The sequence below is a fragment of the Acipenser ruthenus genome, chromosome 6, assembly GCF_902713425.1.
Source record: "Acipenser ruthenus chromosome 6, fAciRut3.2 maternal haplotype, whole genome shotgun sequence".
Classification (NCBI taxonomy): Eukaryota; Metazoa; Chordata; class Actinopteri; order Acipenseriformes; family Acipenseridae; genus Acipenser; species Acipenser ruthenus.
Window position 1 is genome coordinate 60,431,090 of NC_081194.1, and position 22,200 is coordinate 60,453,289.

Genomic DNA, 22,200 nt, shown 5'->3' on the forward strand with positions numbered 1-22,200 from the left:
TGCATTTTTTACCCACTCCAAAAAAAGTGATTCAACAGGTCCGTGAAATGATGGAAGTGTTTGTATGAGACGCGGGACGTGGATGGGGGATGGGGGGTGGGGGGGTTAGAAAAACAGTTCTAAGCAGCAGGAGGTGGCAGTGCCGGCTTTGCCAAATGCTTAGCTGCAATCTTTATTCTCAAGTCATAACACCAGATGACAATGTTCCCTAATCCAGCCCAAGGTGATAAGTACCATCACCCTGTCACTTCCTATATTTCAAATTCGAAAACGGCCGGCTTCAAAGGATTTTTACATTTAGATTCCTTTTGCTGGCGGCGTCGGTAGCCTCTCATTCACCGGCGCTGTGCTAATGCAGCTCTCGCACACCAGGGTTACTCCCAGCCTGAATAGCAGGTCGTCCCAGCTCGCTGCACTCATCTGAGGCCTGGGCGGCAGGCAATTTAGATCCAATCAGCCCTTATTTAGCTCAGGAGGAATGAGCAGCACAGTGACACAGGCTTAAGCCTGACCCCAAGGACACTACCCATCAAGCAGTAAAAACATGACAAAATCACTCATCTTCTATCCGCTAGCAAAAAATACTTGTGCTCCCCATTATTAGTTTGATTCTCACACACACACACACACACACACACACAAAAATGGGTTGTTGAATCTGTTGCCCATTGTACCCAACTAAGACCCCTCAGACTGACAACAGTGTGTTCTATACACCACTGACCCCACTGCTCATACAGTACAGCTAAAAACATTATAAAAGCATTCCTACACTACACAGACCTGTGAGTATACTGTAGATGTTTGGGGATCTCTCTGAAATGTTTTTATATTATGTGCATCCACTTACTACATGAATACACACACACAACTTTTGGGTAGCATTTTGGCTGTTATGAAGACAAAAACAAATTGATTACTTCCAACATGTATTTCCTGGGTCCACACTTGGTTTGGCAGAGAAATACTGTACCTGAATTTCTCTTGTGACTCGAGCCATTTTACAACACTGCAATTTGCACAAAAGAAGAATATAGAATATTAGAATATAAACATCTGCAGATGCATTCCATGACAGCACCTGCTGTATTTCTGAATAAATGTAACAAACACGTGACCCCCCCCCATTCTGGAGACATAAGAAAGAATAGTGTTTGTTATCAGCAATAGCCTATTTGACCCTTTAAGCACTGAAACATTATCACGTAACAAATACTGGTGTACTTCAAATGAACTTTCAGTTAACTGTCATTACAAAAGGCTTAAAACAGTTCCCAGTAGCAGCTGACAGACACCGACTAGTCTTCTGCTTCCAGACCTGTGTTCACTTGACCAGGTCCAGGGCTTTCCCATAGGGACCGGTAGTGACTAATCTCCGAGTCTCAGTCTCTCAAGGGTCGTCACTATGGGCACTCCCAGGTAATTTAAGAAGTCACTCCACTTAAGCTTTTTAAGAGTGACATGGGGGCCGTCTACACTGTCAAAACACTTTGGGATGAATGAGGTTGAAAAGAGAAAGGTTCTATTAAAGAAATAGCTAGAGGTTCTTTTATAGTAATTATTTCAATACAGAAATGTATGTATATCTATTTTCGGCTTGCATGAGTTTCAGCTGGCTGGGGGAGCATGCAGTCAGTGAGGGCTTTTGTCATTCCAATTCATCCACTGAATACCAACAAAATGGTCCACACTTACAGTATGAGGTATTTATCTACTTAAAACACTTTAACCAGGAAAAAGATGCTACAGATTGACACAATAGCTTTCCAATAGAAATTAGGGTGAGTAAGGGTAATCTATAATCTTCAAGTACTCAAAATAAAATCATTAAGTACTTTGATTAATATTTATAATTTTATTCAATCAAATTTGTAATTTTGTTGCCCCACTGGCTGTCAGTGGATTAGTATGCAAGTACCAGAGTACTCAAAACATATAGAACTAGACTAGTTTACTCAACTATGATTTTGAAAAATACACACTAATAGAAATCGATAATTCTAAGAACAGTAAAGCAATGAGTTCATTTGTCTTTTTCTAGGAAGAACTTTAAAAAAGTATTGTCCAAAAATACGCAAAAACTGTTTAGTTATTAAAAAGAGTTAGGTTCCGAAAAATATAGCGTTACACATATATTCCGCATACACACGTACGTTTAATTTTTTTTTTCGTTGTTAACGTCCTGACAACTTTTTACACTTTAAAGTCTGTTTCAAAGCTATTTTCAAAATGTCCGCTCTAGTGCACTCAGTGTAAGGATTATTGTCAAACAGGTAACATAGCAATAACGATCCGTGATGTGGTATGGGAAAAGCCAGAGCACTTGCTGTCATGTTTTTACACTCTTCCAGCAGTGATTTAGAGGACAGATCTCAAACCTCAGTGCACTATAGCAACCATTTTGAAAAGAGCGTTGAAACAGGTTTTAAAAGTTACAGGGCATGAAGTTAAGGTCATGAAGGGCAAGGCAATGTTGCCTTCATTGGGTGTGAAAATTTAGGGGCAACAAGGCAGTTCTAGGGGGCAAAGGGGCAACACATACAGTACTGTGCAAAAGTTTTAGGCAGGTGTGAAAAATGCTGTAAAGTAAGAATGCTTTCAAATAGACATGTTAATAGATTATACTTATCAATTAACTAAATGCAAAGTGAGTGAACAGAAGAAAAATCTAAATCAAATCCATATTTGGTGTGACCATCCTTTGCCTTCAAAACAGCATCAATTCTTCTAGGTACACTTGCACAAAGTCAGGGATTTTGAAGGCATATAGTCAGGTGTATGATTAAACAATTATACCAAACAGGGGCTAATGATCATCAATTCAATATGTAGGTTGTAACACAATCTTTAACTGAAACAGAAACAGCTGTGTAGGAGGAATAAAACTGGGTGAGGAACAGCCAAACTCAGCAAACAAGGTGAGGTTGCTGAAGACAGTTTACTGTCAAAAGTCATACACCATGGCAAGACTGAGCACAGCAACAAGACACAAGGTAGTTATACTGCATCAGCAAGGTCTCTCCCAGGCAGAAATTTCAAGGCAGACAGGGGTTTCCAGATGTGCTGTCCAAGCTCTTTTGAAGAAGCACAAAGAAACGGGCAACGCTGAGGACCGTAGACGCAGTGGTCGGCCAAGGAAACTTACTGCAGCAGATGAAAGACACATCATGCTTAGTTCCCTTCGCAATCGGAAGATGTCCAGCAGTGCCATCAGCTCAGAATTGGCAAAAAACAGTGGGACCCTGGTACACCCATCTACTGTCCGGAGAAGTCTGGTCAGAAGTGGCCTTCATGGAAGACTTGCAGCCAAAAAGCCATACCTCCGACGTGGAAACAAGGCCAAGCGACTCAACTATGCACGAAAACACAGGAACTGGGGTGCAGAAAAATGGCAGCAGGTGCTCTGGACTGATGAGTCAAAATTTGAAATATTTGGCTGTAGAAGAAGGCAGTTTGTTCGCCGAAGGGCTGGAGAGCGGTACACGAATGAGTGTCTGCAGCCAACAGTGAAGCATGGTGGAGGTTCCTTGCAAGTTTGGGGCTGCATTTCTGCAAATGGAATTGGGGATTTGGTCAGAATTAATGGTCTCTTCAATGCTGAGAAGTACAGGCAGATACTTATCCATCATGCAATACCATCAGGGAGGCATCAGATTGGCCCCAAATTTATTCTGCAGCATGACAACGACCCCAAACATACAGCGAAAGTCATTAAGAACTATCTTCAGCGTAAAGAAGAGCAAGGAGTCCTGGAAGTGATGGTATGGCCCCCACAGAGCCCTGATCTCAACATCATCGAGACTGTCTGGGATTACATGAAGAGAGAGAAGCAACTGAGGCTGCCTAAATCCACAGAAGAACTGTGGTTAGTTCTCCAAGATGTTTGGGCCAACCTACCTGCCGAGTTCCTTCAAAAACTGTGTGCAAGTGTACCTAGAGGAATTGATGCTGTTTTGAAGGCAAAGGGTGGTCACACCAAATATTGATTTGATGTAGATTTTTCTTCTGTTCACTCACTTTGCATTTTGTTAATTGATAAATATAAACTATTAACATGTCTATTTTTGAAAGCATTCTTACTTTACAGCATTTTTTCACACCTGCCTAAAACTTTTGCACAGTACTGTAAATCCAACCCAAGGGCACCAAGGCGATTTCATACTCATTCACAAAACAACAAAAATAAATACAGAGCGCCTATTATGTTGATGAAATTTGAATTCAAACAAACAAATTAATGTTTTCTGAGTGATTCACACACTTACTAGAAAGTTAAAAATGGACCTCCTTTTCACATTAGCAAAACACCCATCAGTTAACAATGAAAAGAAAAATGACAGATATGATATTTAAGCAGTTGTAGCAACACTTGGGGACATATAACACTATATTTTTCAGAACCCCTTTACTTACTATAGCCTTTGTGAAAAGTATCGGTTATCATATAATATATATCACTGTTCACCAGTACAAACAGCAGGCATGTCTTATTAATGTGTAATTTCTCAAATACCTTCTGCCAATGTACAATACAAGCTGAAACAAAAAACAAAAAAACACCACCACACTTCAGGAACTTGCATATGCATTCATCTTCTTTGTTCACTATATTAATGCATTAAAAAGCAATTACCTTGCATTCCACAATGAGGTTTCATTCATCTTTATCTTTAATTGCCCAACAGCACAGTAATAAGAAGTCACTAAACTAGGACTAAACAGCCCTGTCCATAGCAGAAAACTTAAAGCCCCTTTACAACAATATCAGGTATAATATACTTGTGCCTAGTTTCATCAACATCAGTCAAATGGTTTCCAAGATTAAGCCTATTTTTGACCAGCCAATCAAGTCTCACTACCGTGAAAAAGTAAAAATCATAGTACTGGGACAAATATCAGAATATTCAAACAAATGTTTTTTTATATTAAAAAAGTCACCTTGAGCTACATTCACACTGCAGTATGTGGAATAACTGAACTGGTCAAACTTCTCTGTATCTGCACATTTTGAGCAAGTACAGTACATAGAAAAATGTATGCGACACACACATGCATACTGACAGACAGACAGACAGACAGACAGAGACAGACAGACAGACATATCATCTTGGATTAAAATACTCATAACCCAGCTGTATCACAATTTAATAATCAGCTCCCTAGACAGGCCTAAAAGATATATCCTGATACTCTAAACCCAGATTCTCGTCATCATCAACTAACATTACCAAAAAAAAAAAAAAAAAAAAGAATTCCTAACCTCAATCGTGCTAGCACCGTCTGCAGGAAACCAAGCGCGGTGTGGAGTTCCGACTCTCGGCAGGCAGGTAAAAGCATGACAAAGCCCTCATTCAGCAGCTTCTCCTCTGAGAGGTGCAGGTAGGAGCTGGTCTCAAACACCTCCTGGACACCCTCAATGTAGGTGGACAGCAGAGTCCAAAGGGTGAGCTTGCGTGTGTTGTCTGTGGTCTTCAGGTAGAACTCTTTGGCTGCCTGCTGGAAGGCGACGGATAGCTGATCAGCCAGCACACCGATGTCCAGGCCCTTCTCCTCGTACAGGAGGATGAAAGCGAACAGCCCCCTCCAGATGAGTGCCTTCTGTGTGGTGGAGATGGAGCTGGGGTTCAGCAGGCCCAGGAGGTCTGACACCCGGCTCACCACGTCCTCCACCTCGGCTGTGGCTGCCAGCACCAGGAAGAGGCTTAGGAAGTTCATGAGCCCCGCCTCGCTCAGCTCCTGCATCTTCCGTTGATGGAATTTGGAGTAAACTCTGGGGCAGGGGGTGAAAAAGGTCAACGTTTAAAAACAATCTAAATACAGCCATCCATTAAATCGCTAAATAGAATCTTTCATTTCACTTATTTTTTACAAAAAGTTACGTGCCACCATGTTTTAGATCAATTGAACAGAACCCTGCACGTCTATGCTGACGACTGTGCACATACAGTGGTTGTATAATAAAAATGGGAAACACACTTTTGAGTAAATGGACCGATTAGTTTGTTAAGCATCCCTGACATTCTGTAATATATAAAGTATCCGTCTCTTCTCTCTCTCCCTGTTGCATATCAGCTTCATTTATGTCTGATCGACTCTGATGGAGGGCGGATTAGTATGCATGCAGTTTACAGGTGCCTCAGTCCTCAATACTATGCAAATTACTGATGTTTTACAAGGCCAAGTCTCAAAACTGATAACTCTACTGTGGGCCACCCTGAATTCCATGCTGGAATTTGAGGCAGTAATCCTGGAGGAATGATCACGTACAGAACATTTTAAACACTTTACTGTCCTGGCTACTCTAGTGACAGTGTTATGGATGAATGTGCTTTTATATTTTCCATGTTAATTACTAGCAGTTTTAGTTCTGGTCTCTTCTTGTCATTAAACGCAAGTTTGGCTATACGAGGGATATACAATCTATTATTCATATCTTTCTTAACAGGCAGCCAGTTTCATTTACCAATGGGTATATGCTGAGACCACCCTTGAGAGCACAGAAAAAAAGGTCTAAACAGACAGGTGATCATTAGAGACTGGAGTGTAAAAGAACAGTGAGACATGCTTTTTAGTACCCTTGGGGTCAACATACTTTTTTTTTTGTATTGCATTAATATCTACTTGTCAGAAAACAAGTGGTCCTAACAGGAAAAGTGTGATAAAAATATAATACAATACTTAACCAAACCAGAATTATAATTTAAGCAGACTTTATACTATAAATCGTACTTGTTCGGCAGATGCCTTTTTTTTTTTTTTTTTTTTTTTTAAGGTATCTGGTATTTCAGCGGCAGGACAAGATTAACACATCACTGGGCCCTAGGCAAGCATACACTTGTGGGCCCCCTACCCCTGAACAAACAGCCACACACATATACACACACCTTTATATACATTCTAGCCTTTATAACTAGCCCTCCACCCTTTTACAACAGGTATAATTCTACGTTTTTAGTTATTATGAACAACTGAATGAATCTGGCAGAAAACTAAACTGTAGGGGATGTGCTAAATAAATTTCTGAATAAACCTGGAAAAAAATTAAGCCTACATTAAATCCTGTAGCACAGCTCGACAATGTTCCAGATTTACTGAATAAAAAAGCAACAGTTCAAAAAAACAAGAAACACCATATGAAGTTGAAAAAAGGTAATATATAGAAATTCACTAAACGGTAGCTCCACAATAGTCCACGAAAATAAATAGTAAAAAACAAACATACCTGTACATTGTTGTGTAGTCAAGTTACAATTTACTGCACGCAAAATCGTCAATAATGTTTCCTTGTTTTTATGTTTTGTTTCGACTCATGAAAGAAAATACCCTTTTCTCCAGAGCAAAGAAACCGTCATGTTTTGGCGTACAAGTAAGTTCAGGTTTTACATATGGTAGATTTCTATATTCTTGATGATTCCACGCCGAGACAGCTGCATTTTTTCAAAAATTGCTGGACGTGACCGCTTGATGTTTCTGAACAGTATTTACTGTAATAAAATGAAAATGTGTTTTAAAAGAAAGTTTTATAAATCAAGGGTTTCGTGTATTTCGTGTGTTTCGTGCAACGTAGGAGGCTGAACGTACTGTACATCTAGAAAATCAGTGGTGTTAAATGTGCTATTTTATTTTGCCACATAATTAGTTTTGTTTCGTTTACAATATGGCAGTGCTTGAGAACACAGCGGGGCTCAGGCACAGAAATAGCGAGCGTGCAAGTCCAGCGGTCTTTGAAAAACTGCATCTGCACAGGCAAGGAATCATGTGGGGATGCAGAATTCTATGGGGTACAGAAATCAGCATAACACCTGTAAGAACAATTTGATTTTGAGATACATGACTCTGTTTGAATGTCAGTGAGTTAAGTTTTTTCCAGTTGAGGTGCAAATCTGTATATCTAAAAATAAAAAAAATAAAAAAACAACACATAAAACAAAAAACAAATGCATAGCTGTTTTGGCCCTCCCCCTTGCGTTCCTGCCCTAGCACATGCCTAGTTTGCCTATGTGTTAGTCCAGCCCTGGTCAGGGGTAGTCAATAGGCGGCCCGCGGGCCAAATGCGGACTGCCAGACGGACCGCAGAATCTTTATTTACTTATTATCATTATTTTAATTATTATTTTTACCCTCTCATTCCCTCACAATGAGATCTGATACAGTGTACTGTAAATTTGAGCTATCGTCAGTTTCCACTAATAAAAAAATGAACGAATGAAAAAAATGAAAGTTCCTTTTTTTTTATTACACTTTCCACTGTACGCTCGTGCGCACTGTTGAACGCTGTAATCTCGCCTCCAGTGCTTTCGATGTCAAGTGAACAGCAGTGTGTTTAAACATGGCAGCAAAAAAAAAAAAAGGAAAGTTGATACAGAAAATCGTTCATTTAAAGAGTGGACCGATGCTTATTGTTTTGTTTTGTCACAGCGACTAAATGCTCGACCGGTATGTTTAATATGTACAGAGGCTGTTGCTGTTATTAAAAGTGGGAACATCAAAACATTATGAAACGAAGTACATGGATTTTGACCACAAATATCCACTGTGCTCCCGTTTAAGATCAGACAAGATCGCTTCATTAAAAGATGGATATTCTCATAGCACAAATATTATTTCAAAGGCTACTTGTGCTCAGGAAAAGGCAACTCAAGCTTCACTGAGGTGTGTGTGGGTTATGGCAAAACACAGGAAACCTTTAACAGATGCAGACATTGTTAAGCAGTGTATGGCTACTACAGCTGAAACCCTTTTTGTGGAGAAGAAAGACGATGTTGAAGCCTTCAGACAACTACCGCTCTCAGATACAACAGCTATTAGGTGCGCTGAGATAATGGCACAAGACGTTTTTAAACAGTTACGCGAGAAACATGGGAACATTTTCCATGGCAGTGGACGAATCCTGTGATATCAGGATTTGTTTAATTCTGTTCAAACTTTTTTGTCTAATGAAGGTTTTGACTTGACTTAGACTTGTGTCAATTACAACAGATGGCGCTCCTGCCACGATCGGTACTCACTGAGGGCTTGTGAAACGTCTGCAAGGCCTGAACCAATTTGATTTCCTATCACTGTGCAATCCACCAAACCGCACTTTGTGCAAAGCTCAGCAATGAGTATTCTAACGTAATGTCAATGGTGTTAAAACTTGTCAACTTCCTTCAGTCCACGTCAGCACTGTAACACAGGCAGTTCAAAAACGTTTGTTCAGAAGTATCTGCCGATTACAATGACCTCTTGGTCCATAATGACATCCGCTGACTGAGCAGAGGGCAAGTACTAAGGAGGCTGTGGGAAATTAGAGTTCATGTGGAAGAACATCTACATACAATTCCAGGGAAAAGGGCAGAAGAACTATACGCATGAGCATCCTGGCATTCTTTGTTTGACTGGCCACTTAAATTATTTCAACTTAAAGCTACAGGGTCGAAATCGCAATGTAATGGATCTCCATGGCAGTGTCGTGTCATTTAAAAACAAACTGAGTCTCTTCCAAAGTGATTTGGAAACTGAGGAGATGCTGCATTTCCCAATGCTGATAAGCTGCCGGGATAATGCAGACGTGAATCAGATGGCGTCATCTCTCGACAGGCTTCTTCAAAACTTCCAGCAGAGGTTCCAAGAATTTGAAAGTGTTAAAAGAAGTCTTCTTGTTTGTAAATTTGTGGTACAAGCAAATGGTGAATTCAAGCAAAAGCATCCTTTCCGGATGTTGAAAAAGCAAAACTACAGCTGGAGCTTATTGATTTAAAAGCTGATGAAGTGCTTAAGATGTGGCACACTGAAACTACATCTTTAACTTTCTGGACAACCCTTGTGCTGGACTCCAAGCATCCGCACTTGAGATAGGTGGCATTTAACATCTTGACTATGTTTAGCTCGACATACGTGTGTGAGTCTGCGTTCTCAACAATGAACAACATTAAATCGCGTAATCGCTCCGTTTTGACTGATAATCATCTGTGCAGCTGTCTCCGTCTTGCCTTGACTGAACTCACTCCAAACTTCAAAGCCCTTGTCCACCAGACGACCTGTCACTTTTCCCGCTGATGGTTAGTATTATAATTCTACATTATTCACGTATATTTTATTTCAAATTTGTATTGCTGTATAAAATGACATTTTCTGTAGTGATACAGTACTGCAGTTTTAAAAGGTATTTCACAGTAATTATTCATGATTCTTTTGCTTAAAACTCGTGTGTGCTTGGGTGTGTATTTGTTATTGGAAAGACTTGAATCATAAAGCTAAGATAGAGAGTTCATCTGTACTAAGTATTATTTTCTTTCAAACTCTGATACTAATATTAAATAAATAAGCCACAAGGCTTTGTTTATCTATCTATATTCATATATGCCTACAATAATTGTATCTGACAAAACCAAAGTTGATACTCTTTGTAAACTCTAATTCAAAACTTAAAACAGTTATCTGAAAGTGTTTTAATGCTAATATTTACATCTATTTGACATTTTATCTATGTACTTTCTCAAAGTCTCAGATTTAATTTATTACATCTTTATTTTTTTAAATGGACTAAAAATATAAGCAATGGTGTATATTACTAATTCACAGCATTGTATGTGTTTGCTGGACAGGGGCACTTGCGGCATGAAAAATGTTTCTCTGGAGTCTGGACCTTGACCAAGAAATTTGGATCTTGACAAAAAATAAATTGACTACCCCTGTGGTATATCTTACTTTCATGTACTTTGTTATACAGTAACTTACACTTCCATTTCACCTCAGCAGTGTCTTTTTGGGAGAAAGAATTTTGCAAAGCATATCATTGTGTTTCAACTACAATGTCAACTACGCTAACTGGGATGGGTAACAAGACTTGGTTTTATTATGGTGTAAACTGGAAACTGGGTTATACTCCATTATAACCGGTTATACTTCGTGTTGGGACGAACACAGGATTTTCATGTTCGGATATTCGCTCATAAATTTAAATATTAGTTTGGATATTTGTTAGTTTTCAAAAAGTAATAAAATACATTATATTGCTCAGAATGCTGGCAGAGACAGTACAGCAGCATGGGCAGGGGGCATGACCCGTGTGTGTGCATCGATTTTACAGCAAGACATTACAATGAGTAACGTAACACGTTAAAGTAGAAAAATATCCCAGGAGTAAATAATAACTTGTGTAGGCCTTAATTTGCCCAAGTGAATTAACTACAAAACAAAACATGCCAAATAGCAGTTAAAGTTAAATGTTTTGTTTATTCCCCAAAAGTTGACAACGCATTTATTTATTTTTTGCCATCACCGTTTATTCACAGTAAACAGTGGCCATAGACACGTTTCCATAAAGTAATAACATGAGGTTTACTTGTACCTTTTTGTAGCTGAACAAGCAAATAAAAACTGAAATTTAACATAACAGAAAGTCGCAACAAAAAATATATAATATATATAATCTATAGAAAAATCACTACATATTTCCAGCAAGTTGGGCACTGTTTAAGCAAGGCATTTCAGAATGACGTGCTTGCCTTTTTTCTGCTCCATGAGATTCTGACTCGCTCTAAAGCACCACAAAGCATTTGACCCAGATGGCCTTCCAGAGGTCACTATGCATGCGCGCGCATAATCTGGTTTGTTTACTTTTTGCTGTCTAAAACATTTAAATAGAGCCTCAAGAGCTGCTGTGTTGATCCCGTGTTTTTTTTTAATATATATATATATAATCATATATCACACAGAGCTTTTTCAAATGCTATTTTTGAAACTGTCGCGCAACTTCTGCTGAGGTGGTAAATAAGTGCAAGGTATTTTTGTCATTTCTAGCGAATACGAACATCTGATTTTTGTATACGAATACATATCTATAAAATATTTGTTCGAATATTTGTCCCAGCACTAGTTATACTGGATTGTAGCTTAAATGTACAGTATAAAGATCTAGCCTCTCAAAAGCATGTGTAAGCCTCAAAATGAGTGCAGCCAACAGAAATCAGCATGGGAGCTAAAGTATTGGAAATGCACATCATTGCACGGCTGTGCCAAACTCCCTGGATCTCTTCGAGTTGGAAGGACCGTCCTTTACCAAGGTAAATGAGGCCTTATGCTTTTTAGTTAATTAGCTTTAATATTTGTTAATTCTAGGTCCTTCTCCAAAATTTGAGAAAAGTGAAGAAAAACCGCATTAATCTGGGGTAATTTAGTCAACTCCATTGTATTATCCATGGCAGGCTTTGGAATCAGATTCAACTGGCATCATTTAAAAGTAATTATGGAATGTAAAGCCTCTGTTGCACACACACACACCAAACAGAGAGCTCTCCGAGCCAAACCGAAATATTTTTTGTGGTGTGGATCACAGACAGCTAGCTCTCCAGTGACAGAGCTCAGACCTCCTTCAGATATTCTGCCAAATGTTATCCTCAAAGTGATGTGGTTTAGGCCACCATGTTAAAACAAAATCTGCAGTCAAATAAGGTACATTCCTCCTCTGAGTGGAACAAAGTTTAACTCTGTGCTGCATGGAACAAATCTAAAGTAGCAAAATGGTTTAAGCAACTTCTTTTCATGTACCCAGTTGGACAGGACAAGCACAAATGTATAATTGTGTAGGAGGCTGTGTGGTCCAGTGGTTAAAGAAAAGGGCTTGTAACCTGGAGGTCCCCGGTTCAAATCCCACCTCAGTCACTGACTCATTGTGTGACCCTGAGCAAGTCACTTAACCTCCTTGACGTAATTGTAAGTGACTATGCAGTTGATGCATAGTTCACACACCCTAGTCTCTGTAAGTCGCCTTGGATAAAGGCGTCTGCTAAATAAACAAATAATAATAATGCATTAAAAAACAAAACAAAACAATTTTTTTTTTATATATATATATATATATATATATATATATATATATATATATATATATATATTACACACACATTAACTTAGTAAACATTTTAAAATGTGTATTTATTTAAAAAAACGGGAAAATTACCATGCATATCTCTCTGTCTTTCCAAATGCTTTTAGAAAGAAGTACAGACACATTTAAGTGATAAAAAAAAAAAAAATAGTAGTACTGTGAAAAAATGACATCCCAGTACCTTCCTTTAATCTGCTTCCATGGATGAGTCCCGGTTGTCTCCTTGTTCATCTGCAGGGCCACTATCCGGAGGAATATCTGAAAGCTGTTTGCCATCCTGTAAAGATCAGGACTCTGCTGTTCACTGCAGCAACTCTTCACCAGCTCCAGCATGGAGAACGGGGTTTTACTCACACTCATCAGGCCTTTTAAACCCAACCAGGGGATGGTAAATGCATTATTCTGGAGGGGGAAACAAATAAGAAGGAGAGATATTGGAGTCCACCAAATCAAAGGTTTACGCAGGATAGGGACAACTAACCAGAATGCAAATGGTTTTCAAATAACAGCCAGTTATGCATGTCCTGAACGTCAGAAGGTAGCCTCATTTGAGTCAAGGCCTGCATTGTAAAACCATAGCTATTAAAATACAGCTAGGTGTAAGTTGTTTTTTCAGATGCTAATTGCAGATTGCTTGTTCATGAATTCTCTCTCAAACAGTTCCAAAGCCAACTACATTCCGTTCTGGATTTTAAAGCAGAATAAAAACCTGTTAAAAAGCGGACAGGATAGAACAGTGAAACAAAATACAGACAGGAACGCTTTGGAACAACGCGTGTGTAAACATGACACCGTATTTTTTCGACTCCTACCAACTTGATCTTTATGCACAACTGATTTGCACTATCCAGTACGGTTTGCTAATTGCCATTTACCTACCAGGTTTTTACTGTAATATTCCCAAAGAGATGTAACTGTTTTGACGTTGGAATCCCACAATCGGCACAATGTCAAGCAGCACTGTAGATGCATTCGTAATTGCTCCTCTAAGACACCACCCTGGAACATTAATAAAATAATCAAGTATACAAATTCTATTTAAAAACAATAGTATAAAATATCAGCAGCATCCACATTGAAATGGTGACCCCCACCACCCAAATAATCATAGAAGGGGAAAAAGAGGTTGGTATGTATCGCAGCCTAATTTTTCAAGTGTTTTTCTTGGAACCAGTACAATGAAACGTAATGTTTAGGAAAATGTTACATTAAAGGTTATAAATTAATGTGTATATCTGAAGAGTACCACCTCCCTGCAGTTTTACAAATTACCACCATCATCACAGGTATTTTTCCAATGAGAGATGCCTAACATACAGTAACATTGTACAAATATTTAAAACACACTCAATTATGGAAACACTACAGAAACCAAGTACCAATAATGTTCATTACAAAACAAAATGATTATATATATTTTAGCTCAAAGAGCCAGCTGCCCAACGTTTCGGTATGTTGTACATATCTTTCTCAAGGGAGCCTGTGTTTGAATCAAAACATTGGAGGTATTTATAGGTTTTTGACGGCATGACAACTACTTGTTATTGTTTACATTCAAATCCATGATTTATTCTTACATGATGTAATGGTGTTGTATATATTGTGACATCATTTTTACTTCTATCTTTAAATCTGTATTAATTCTAATTAACACTACTTTATATAAACTTATATTTTTATTATATCATGCAATGCTGGCTCTGAGGATCAGTCTAGATTTGGCCTTTGTTTATTTATTTAAATGTTATATATTTATTGAAGTTAATTAGTGCATTCTTTTCTGTTGAGTCCCGCTGGCATAATCGTGTTCAGCCTATTTATCCATTTACTTTCTTTTATTCTTCTATATGTCGCATTGTCTAATTTGAGCTGTTCTAATACTACAAACTTTACATAATTTATGTCATGTCCCTGACTGGTGAAGTGCTGTACTATTGATTCATTCATTTTTTATTTCTAATTAATGAAAGGTGGTTCTGAATTATTTTATATAAAAGTTGTTCCAGTCTCTCCAACATATTTGATTTCATCACATTTCTCACAGGCTATTCCATAAACAACATTGCTATTTTTACAGTAGGTATTAGTTTTTAGTGGATATGTGGTGTTCTTATGTTTAATTATATTTTTACTTTTGTCCATGTATTTACACACTTTACATCTACTAGTGCACATGTTCGTAGAACCTATTTTGTCAATTATTCTTTTATGTTTACTGTGAACTAAAATATCACCTAAATTAGCTTCTCTTTTGAATGCTACAACTGGGGCCTTAAGAAATACTTTTTTAATTTTTCTGAATTATGTAGAATCCGCAAGTGTTTCCAAACTATTTTAGAAATATTGGGCAAAAGTTTAGAGTAAGTCATTATTAATGGGACTCTCTTGACCTTTTTATCTCTATTTTTATAATCTAGTAGATCATCTCTTTTTAGTTTATCCACTTTTCTTAACTCCGTCTCTATAATTCTTTCTTTGTATCCTCTTTTTTTAAGATTTGTTTTTAATACATTTCTTTGTTTTACATAGTCACTTTCTTTTGAGCATATTCTTCGTATTCTTATTCCTAGACCCTTTGGGATTGCCCTTTTAGTGTGTATCGGATGTGCAGAGGACATGTGTAAATACTATATAGATATATATAGAGATATAGATATAGATATAGATATAGATATAGATATAGATATATAGATATAGATATAGATATAGATATAGATATATATACACACACACACACACACACACACACACACACACACACACAGTGCCTTGCATAAGTATTCACCCCCCTTGGACTTTTCCACATTTTGTAGTGTTACAACCTGGAATTAAAATGGATTTAATTAGGATTTTTTGTCACTGATCTGCACAAAATAGTCCATAATGTCGAAGTGGGGAAAAAAAATCTACATATTTTTCAAAATTATTTACAAATAAAAAACTGAAAAGTCGTGATTGCATAAGTATTCACCCCCTTTGCTGTGACACCCCTAAATAAGCTCTGGTGCAACCAATTGCCTTCAGAAGTCACATAATTAGTTGAATGGAGTCCACCTGTGTGCAATTAAAGTGTCACATGATCTCAGATTAAACACACCTGTTTCTGGAAGGCCCCAGAGTTTGTTAGAGAGCATATCTAAACAAACAGCATCATGAAGACCAAGGAGCTATCAAAACAAGTCTGGGATAAAGTTCTGGAGAAGCACCAATCAGGGTTGGGTTATAAAAAAATATCCCAAACTTTGAACATCCCCCGGAGCACCGTTAAATCCATTATTAAAAAATGGAAAGAATATGGCACAACCGCAACTCTGCTTAGAGAAGGCCGTCCACCAAAACTCAGTGACCAGGTAAGGAGGGCATTAGTCAGAGAAGCAACCAAGAGGCCAATGGTAAGTGACGAAGCTGGAGAGATCCACAGCTGAGATGGGAGAAACCGTCCATGGGACAACTATAACCCGGACGCTCCACAAAGCTGGGCTTTATGGAAGAGTGGCGAGAAGAAAGCCATTGCTGAAAAAAACCCCATATGAAATCCCGTTTGGATTTTGCCAAAAGGCATCTGGGAGACACAGCAAACATGTGGAAAAAGGTTCTCTGGTCTGATGAGACCAAAACTGAACTTTTTGGCCTTAGCGCAAAACTCTGTGTGTGGCGCAAAGTCAACACTGTTCATCACCCTGAGAACACCATCCCCACGGTGAAGCATGGTGGTGGCAGCATCATGTTATGGGGATGCTTTTCATCGGCAGGGACTGGGAAACTGGTCAGGATTGAGGGCAAGATGGATGGAGCCAAATACAGGGAAATTCTAGAGGAAAACCTGTTTCAGTCTGCAAGAGACCTGGGACTGGGGCGGAGGTTCACCTTCTAGCAGGACAATGACCCTAAACACACAGCCAAAGCTACACTGGAGTGGTTTAAAAACAAGAACCTGAATGTCTTAGAATGGCCCAGTCAAAGCCCAGACCTCAATCTGATTGAGAATCTGTGGCAAGACTTGAAAATTGCTGTTCACCAACGGTCCCCACCCAACTTGATAGAGCTTGAGAAATTTTGCCAAGAAGAATGGGCAAAAATTGCAGGATCCAGATGTGCAAAGCTGGTAGAGACTTACCCAAAAAGACTTGTAGCTGTAATTGCTGCCAAAGGTGCCTCTACCAAGTATTGACTCGGGGGTGAATAATTATGCAACCAACAAATGTCTTTTTTTTGTTTAATTAACTTTTGTGTCACAATAAAAAATATTTTGCACCTTCAAAGTGTTAAGTATGTTGTGTAAATTAATTCCAGGTTGTAACACAACAAAATGTGTAAAAGTCCAAGGGGGGTGAATACTTATGCAAGGCACTGTACATATATAAAAATATACTGTATATATATTATATATATATACTGTATGTATGGTACATTTACCTGATTATCACAGGAACGTTTCAAAAGTTCTTCAACAAAACTCCAGTTATCTTCTACCTTCTGCAAAAAAAAAGAACAAAAAAACACAGAACAGCTTTAACAATTTACCTAGTGTATGTGTATATCAATATAAAAAATTGAAAACCCAGCATCAGCATCAATAATATAAACCATCACGAATCTACTTGGCAACGCTATGATTCAGTTCATGTGTAAATACAATGCTCCACCCGTTGTCACGCTACAGTTAGCACTCATAGTTATGAGACCATACTATTTGTGCTCCGCCTTATAACGACAATGAAAGGGCTAGTGGAACGGCCTTTTGGGGCAAATAGGAGACATGACCATGCCGTCTTAACTGGTTCTACGGTACAAAGAGGGAGCACTGTAATTATAGTAATGCAATTCCAATAATTCATTTAACTGTGAAGCAAGCCAATAACAATTTATTGTCCTATTTTTATATGTAAAAGTGACTGACTTTAGAAATGATTCTTCATAACTTTGAGAACATTGTAAAAATCAATTCCCAGTTCAAAATTACCTTTCCTTCTACAGCCCCATTCCGACTGTACTGATAGAGCTCTGCCAAGTGTGTAACAAGCCACCAGCTGAAACCCAGTGGGTCCTTGCAGTGTGCAGTGAAATGCTGCCGTGTTTTGTCCACATGTGTTCCTTCCAGGAGGATCCTTAGCAGCTTGTTCACATAACTCCAGAAGAACTAGTTATATAACAAATGAAAAAACAAATGACTAAACTTGCATCGGACATTCCTAATATAGCATTGCAGGTGTGATGTCACAGTCATCAATTCTGTGATTTGTTGCCACCCTTTTCTAAACAAGTCAATATTTACATTGGAAAAAATTTATAGTAGCTCTAGCACAGTAAATGACAGCAGAAATTTCTATTTTTCTAAGTTGTCCAGTACTTTGATTTTATTGAAATTTTTTTTTATATTTTGCTGCAAAAAAAAAAAAAAAAAAGACAACTAACAATGAATAAGCAGCAAGTTCCAATTTAATACCACTTATTTCTTTACTATATATACAGTTATTAAAATGAACACAAGAGAGACCATTTTCTGAACCTCAAGATTATACTTTTATTTTTCATGAAACGTGCTTCTGAAGTCCAATTAGGCTGAAAATAACATCCCTTGATATACAAAAGCAGCAGCATGTAACAATTTTATTGATCAAGTTTACAAACATAAAATTCTCAAGAGCATCAATTTATGTGCTTAAAAAAAATCTATATAATTAAACAAATCCCTAGTTTTGAAAAATAATCAAGGTTCACTGCTAACTGCTTTGATTTTACTCATTAAGCATTCTTGTTATGAAACATCTTCAAGAGGACGTCTTCAGATTCTTTATTAAATGTTTTAAATGTTTATTCATTAACATTCCCAGCCTACCTCTGTGTGAGATGCTTTGCTTCTGTGGTCGAGAAGATGGATAATCATTACCCAGAGTTCTTTGGTACAGTCGCACAGATAATGGCAGCTTGTCAGAGCATCAGTTGGTCTGACCTAAAGACAATGATCACAACTTTAAAACAATAATTCCACTCCATTACAATCAAAGTATCTTTCAAATTCCAGGAGGCCATAAAAAACAATGCAAATGCAAAGAAACCATTTCCAAGTAGCGTACTGACCCCAGGACTTTGCCCAGTGGGTTTCTATAGCATCCCAATGACTTGGTAGCAACAACATGATTCTTTTTGTACCGGTATGTTTTCTATCTCCTACCCTCCCACAATAGAATCTCCTACAATAGAATTGGCAGAAGGCACAGGTGTCATTGTCCATCAAATCAACAGTATGAAGGTCACTCTTGAAATCAGGATTTAAAGGATGTATTGCAGTAACAATACCTCTGTAAGAAATGGGAATACAACTACAAGGCTAAAATATGTACAAGAAGACAGAAATTGGACTATGGAACAATGGTCAAAGATGCTTTGGACTGTTGATGGGATGGACGACACCTGTGCCTTCTGCCAGTTCTGTTGTCAATTCAACGCTTGTCTTCTTTCTATTCCTTAAAAGATATTATCTTCAAGTATTGCTCATCCTTGTTAGACCGCTCTTTCAGTCCAGGGTTTGTCAATTACAGATGATGTTTCTCTGTACTTGTTGATTATGCTTGTTGATTAGGATACCACACCTTGAAAATCGACTGATGCAAGCTATTTCACTCAATGTTTTTCCCTCTTTATGAAAGTCAAGGTTGTTATAATAGTAGAAAACACTAGTGGAGGCTTTGAGTAAATTGCTGATGCTCATAATGCATCAGAGTAGAAAAATGCAACATGTCTAACTTTTGCATAGCAGCGTATGTCCCTTGTACCTTAAAGGGTTAAGGATTTAAAGACTTCTTAAATTATACCTTGTAGGCCTGTGATTAATCTAGATCCTCTCCACTGGGCTTATAGCAAAGCCACAATTTTGGTTTATAACATAGGTGAAATGCAGTAGCAGCCGATTGACAAGAAGACATGAGCTCCATTCACAGTGATGCTAAATTACTTTTTTCAAACACAAATACAGGAATAGTTATTCCTTCATCCATAACTTCAAAAACACTTGATTAAAAAAAAAAATGGACAGTACCTTGGTGTACTTGTTTATTGCAAAGCCAACAAGGTCACACAGAAGATGGGTGCAGTGTTCCTCAAAGAGGCTGATATTGGTGAGGTTTTCCCCAGTTTGGTTCATGAACTGATGAGCATAAACTACTTGACCTGAAAACACCAGGCAGTGGAAACTTTAGAAAAACACAATAGTGTAAAACAACAAAACAAACAAAAAAAACATGAAAAATGGAATTGCAACTTGGATCTAGAAAATGTTAGTTTTTTAATAACTTAATAGTAAAGCAATGACTGCATACAAAGGCTGTATTTATAAATGTTACAATGGAGTTGGAAGGCTTTCATGTCTATAGATATTTGTACAGTAAATTCAGTAAACTAAAAACTGGTCTATTTTCACCAAATCATGATTAGCATATTTTTTAAAAGAGGAAAAAACACACATCTAAATAAAGTTACCAAACCAGAAATTAACAACTTAGACCTTTTTAAGTGTGGAGTAATCAATAACGTAAGCCCCACCCAACCCATTTTTTCAGCATCAGTAAATATCATAATTTAAAACTGTACCGTTTAGGACACTACAGTTAGCTTAAACATGTAAACACTAGAGACAAGTGAAAAGTGCACTGGGGTTCAATACAGTTATGATGGCTTGATTTGAAGAGTACAGCAAGTACACATTTTACTTTAGTTACAGTAATAACTTACCAAGCATCTTCTCTCCCAATAAATGAAGAATTTCTAGAATTGACCAATGGATATCTAGGTGGAGGTGCAACAAGTGCCAGGATGGAGGCAACAGCTTTAAAATAGAAAAACATTTGTCAATACAGAAATAAAATTAAAAGCAAAATTCAATCTCCACAGCTTTCCGCACAAACTACAGTACCAAAACAGAAAATAATTATTTGACTCTAGTCACTAGAGGAAACCAATGCATGAATGACTTTTGAAATACATAACACACACACACACACTACTGTACAATGGGGTGTTTCTCTCCTTTCCCTAATTGGTCATTTGATGGTGTAGCATGTTTATATTCCTCCACAGAGATTTTTTTTTACTGTAATATGGTACAAATATGGTATAAATATGGTATAAAGTTTACATTTTGACAGAATATTCAAAGAAGAAAATGTTTGTTACAGCACTACTTGAACCTAAATGCATACTGGCCCGGCTAATATCTAAACTGTAAGCAATTAACACAGTCTAGAGAACATCAGCTTTCAGACAAACACCTGTAACTCACCTTTCCCTGGTTTTGTATAGAGAAAGCCCCGTGGATGTTACTGGGCAGATCTTGAAGCTTCCCGATGTACAGCACAGTGGCATGAAGTTCCCCCAGCAGGACTGAGGGCAGCTCAGCTTCTAGCTTCTCATAAGGATGTACTGTACCATTGTCCATACCCCTAGAAGGCTCCAAATACCTGCCAGGTTAAAGAAACAACTGCTTCAAGTGATCTGGTGGATGAATCATGGATGGATACAGGATAAACAGGTATTGATATTATATTATAACAACTGGTGAGCAATTTTTTCAATGGGATTATCCAGTTGATAACTCCTGTAATAGCTAACCGGTCACTATGGGAAACACATGCTCCTTAACAACAGGAACAGAGCGACCCCGGTGCAAGCTGTCAAAATGAAAGGAATTTGACAACAAGCAAAAAAGAAGTTTAAAATGGCAGGAAAAAAAATGCTCACCAGGAGATTATAAACAAATACTGCATGGGGTACTGTGTGATAAATGAGAATGCAATACCCACCCTCAGGGTGGGATGCTTGGAAAATGCATGGTGGGCATTATATTCTCATATCACACACTACCCCATGTGTTATTCTCCATAAAACACATCAAATACTTTTTTTGTGAACAATTATTTATTACATTTTCCTTTCTTTTTCCCTCCCCTTGGGAAGGGGGAGACAATACAGATCAAAAAAATATCACAACAATACAGATATACAATATCAAGACAAAAACAAGAATATTACAAGTTACAATAAACTACTGAAACTAAAATATCAAAAGAATATACCTTAATTAATTGAATGAAAGTTATCCTAGGGGGGAAATGCCATAATATGCACTTGATCTTACTCAAACAACTGTGCCTCTTTAAAATCGACAGCAGTATCCCATGCTGCCATTGTGTTAGCGGTGGCTAAGTGTAGCCCAGTTGCAGATCTTTCCAAAAGAATTAAAAATTCAAAGTGTATGACAGGGGCGTGGTCTGAGACCAATATATTTTGGATCTCTGAGGACTTCACAAACTGCAAAATATTACAGGATACTT

The 22,200-nt window shown here is 37.9% G+C and overlaps 1 protein-coding gene across 1 annotated transcript in view; it reads right to left on the reverse strand.

The window, feature by feature from the left end:
* Positions 1–22,200, reverse strand: part of mms22l (MMS22-like, DNA repair protein) — a 53,538-nt gene that overhangs the window by 26,247 nt on the left and 5,091 nt on the right. The window contains exons 6-14 of the mRNA XM_034017803.3: positions 21,150–21,327; positions 20,603–20,696; positions 19,911–20,041; positions 18,711–18,824; positions 17,835–18,011; positions 17,288–17,347; positions 13,751–13,870; positions 13,053–13,273; positions 5,261–5,770 (exon numbers count right to left, since the gene is read on the reverse strand). Coding sequence (XP_033873694.3) covers positions 5,261–5,770; positions 13,053–13,273; positions 13,751–13,870; positions 17,288–17,347; positions 17,835–18,011; positions 18,711–18,824; positions 19,911–20,041; positions 20,603–20,696; positions 21,150–21,327 — 1,605 coding nt within the window. The remainder of the gene's footprint in view (positions 1–5,260; positions 5,771–13,052; positions 13,274–13,750; positions 13,871–17,287; positions 17,348–17,834; positions 18,012–18,710; positions 18,825–19,910; positions 20,042–20,602; positions 20,697–21,149; positions 21,328–22,200) is intronic.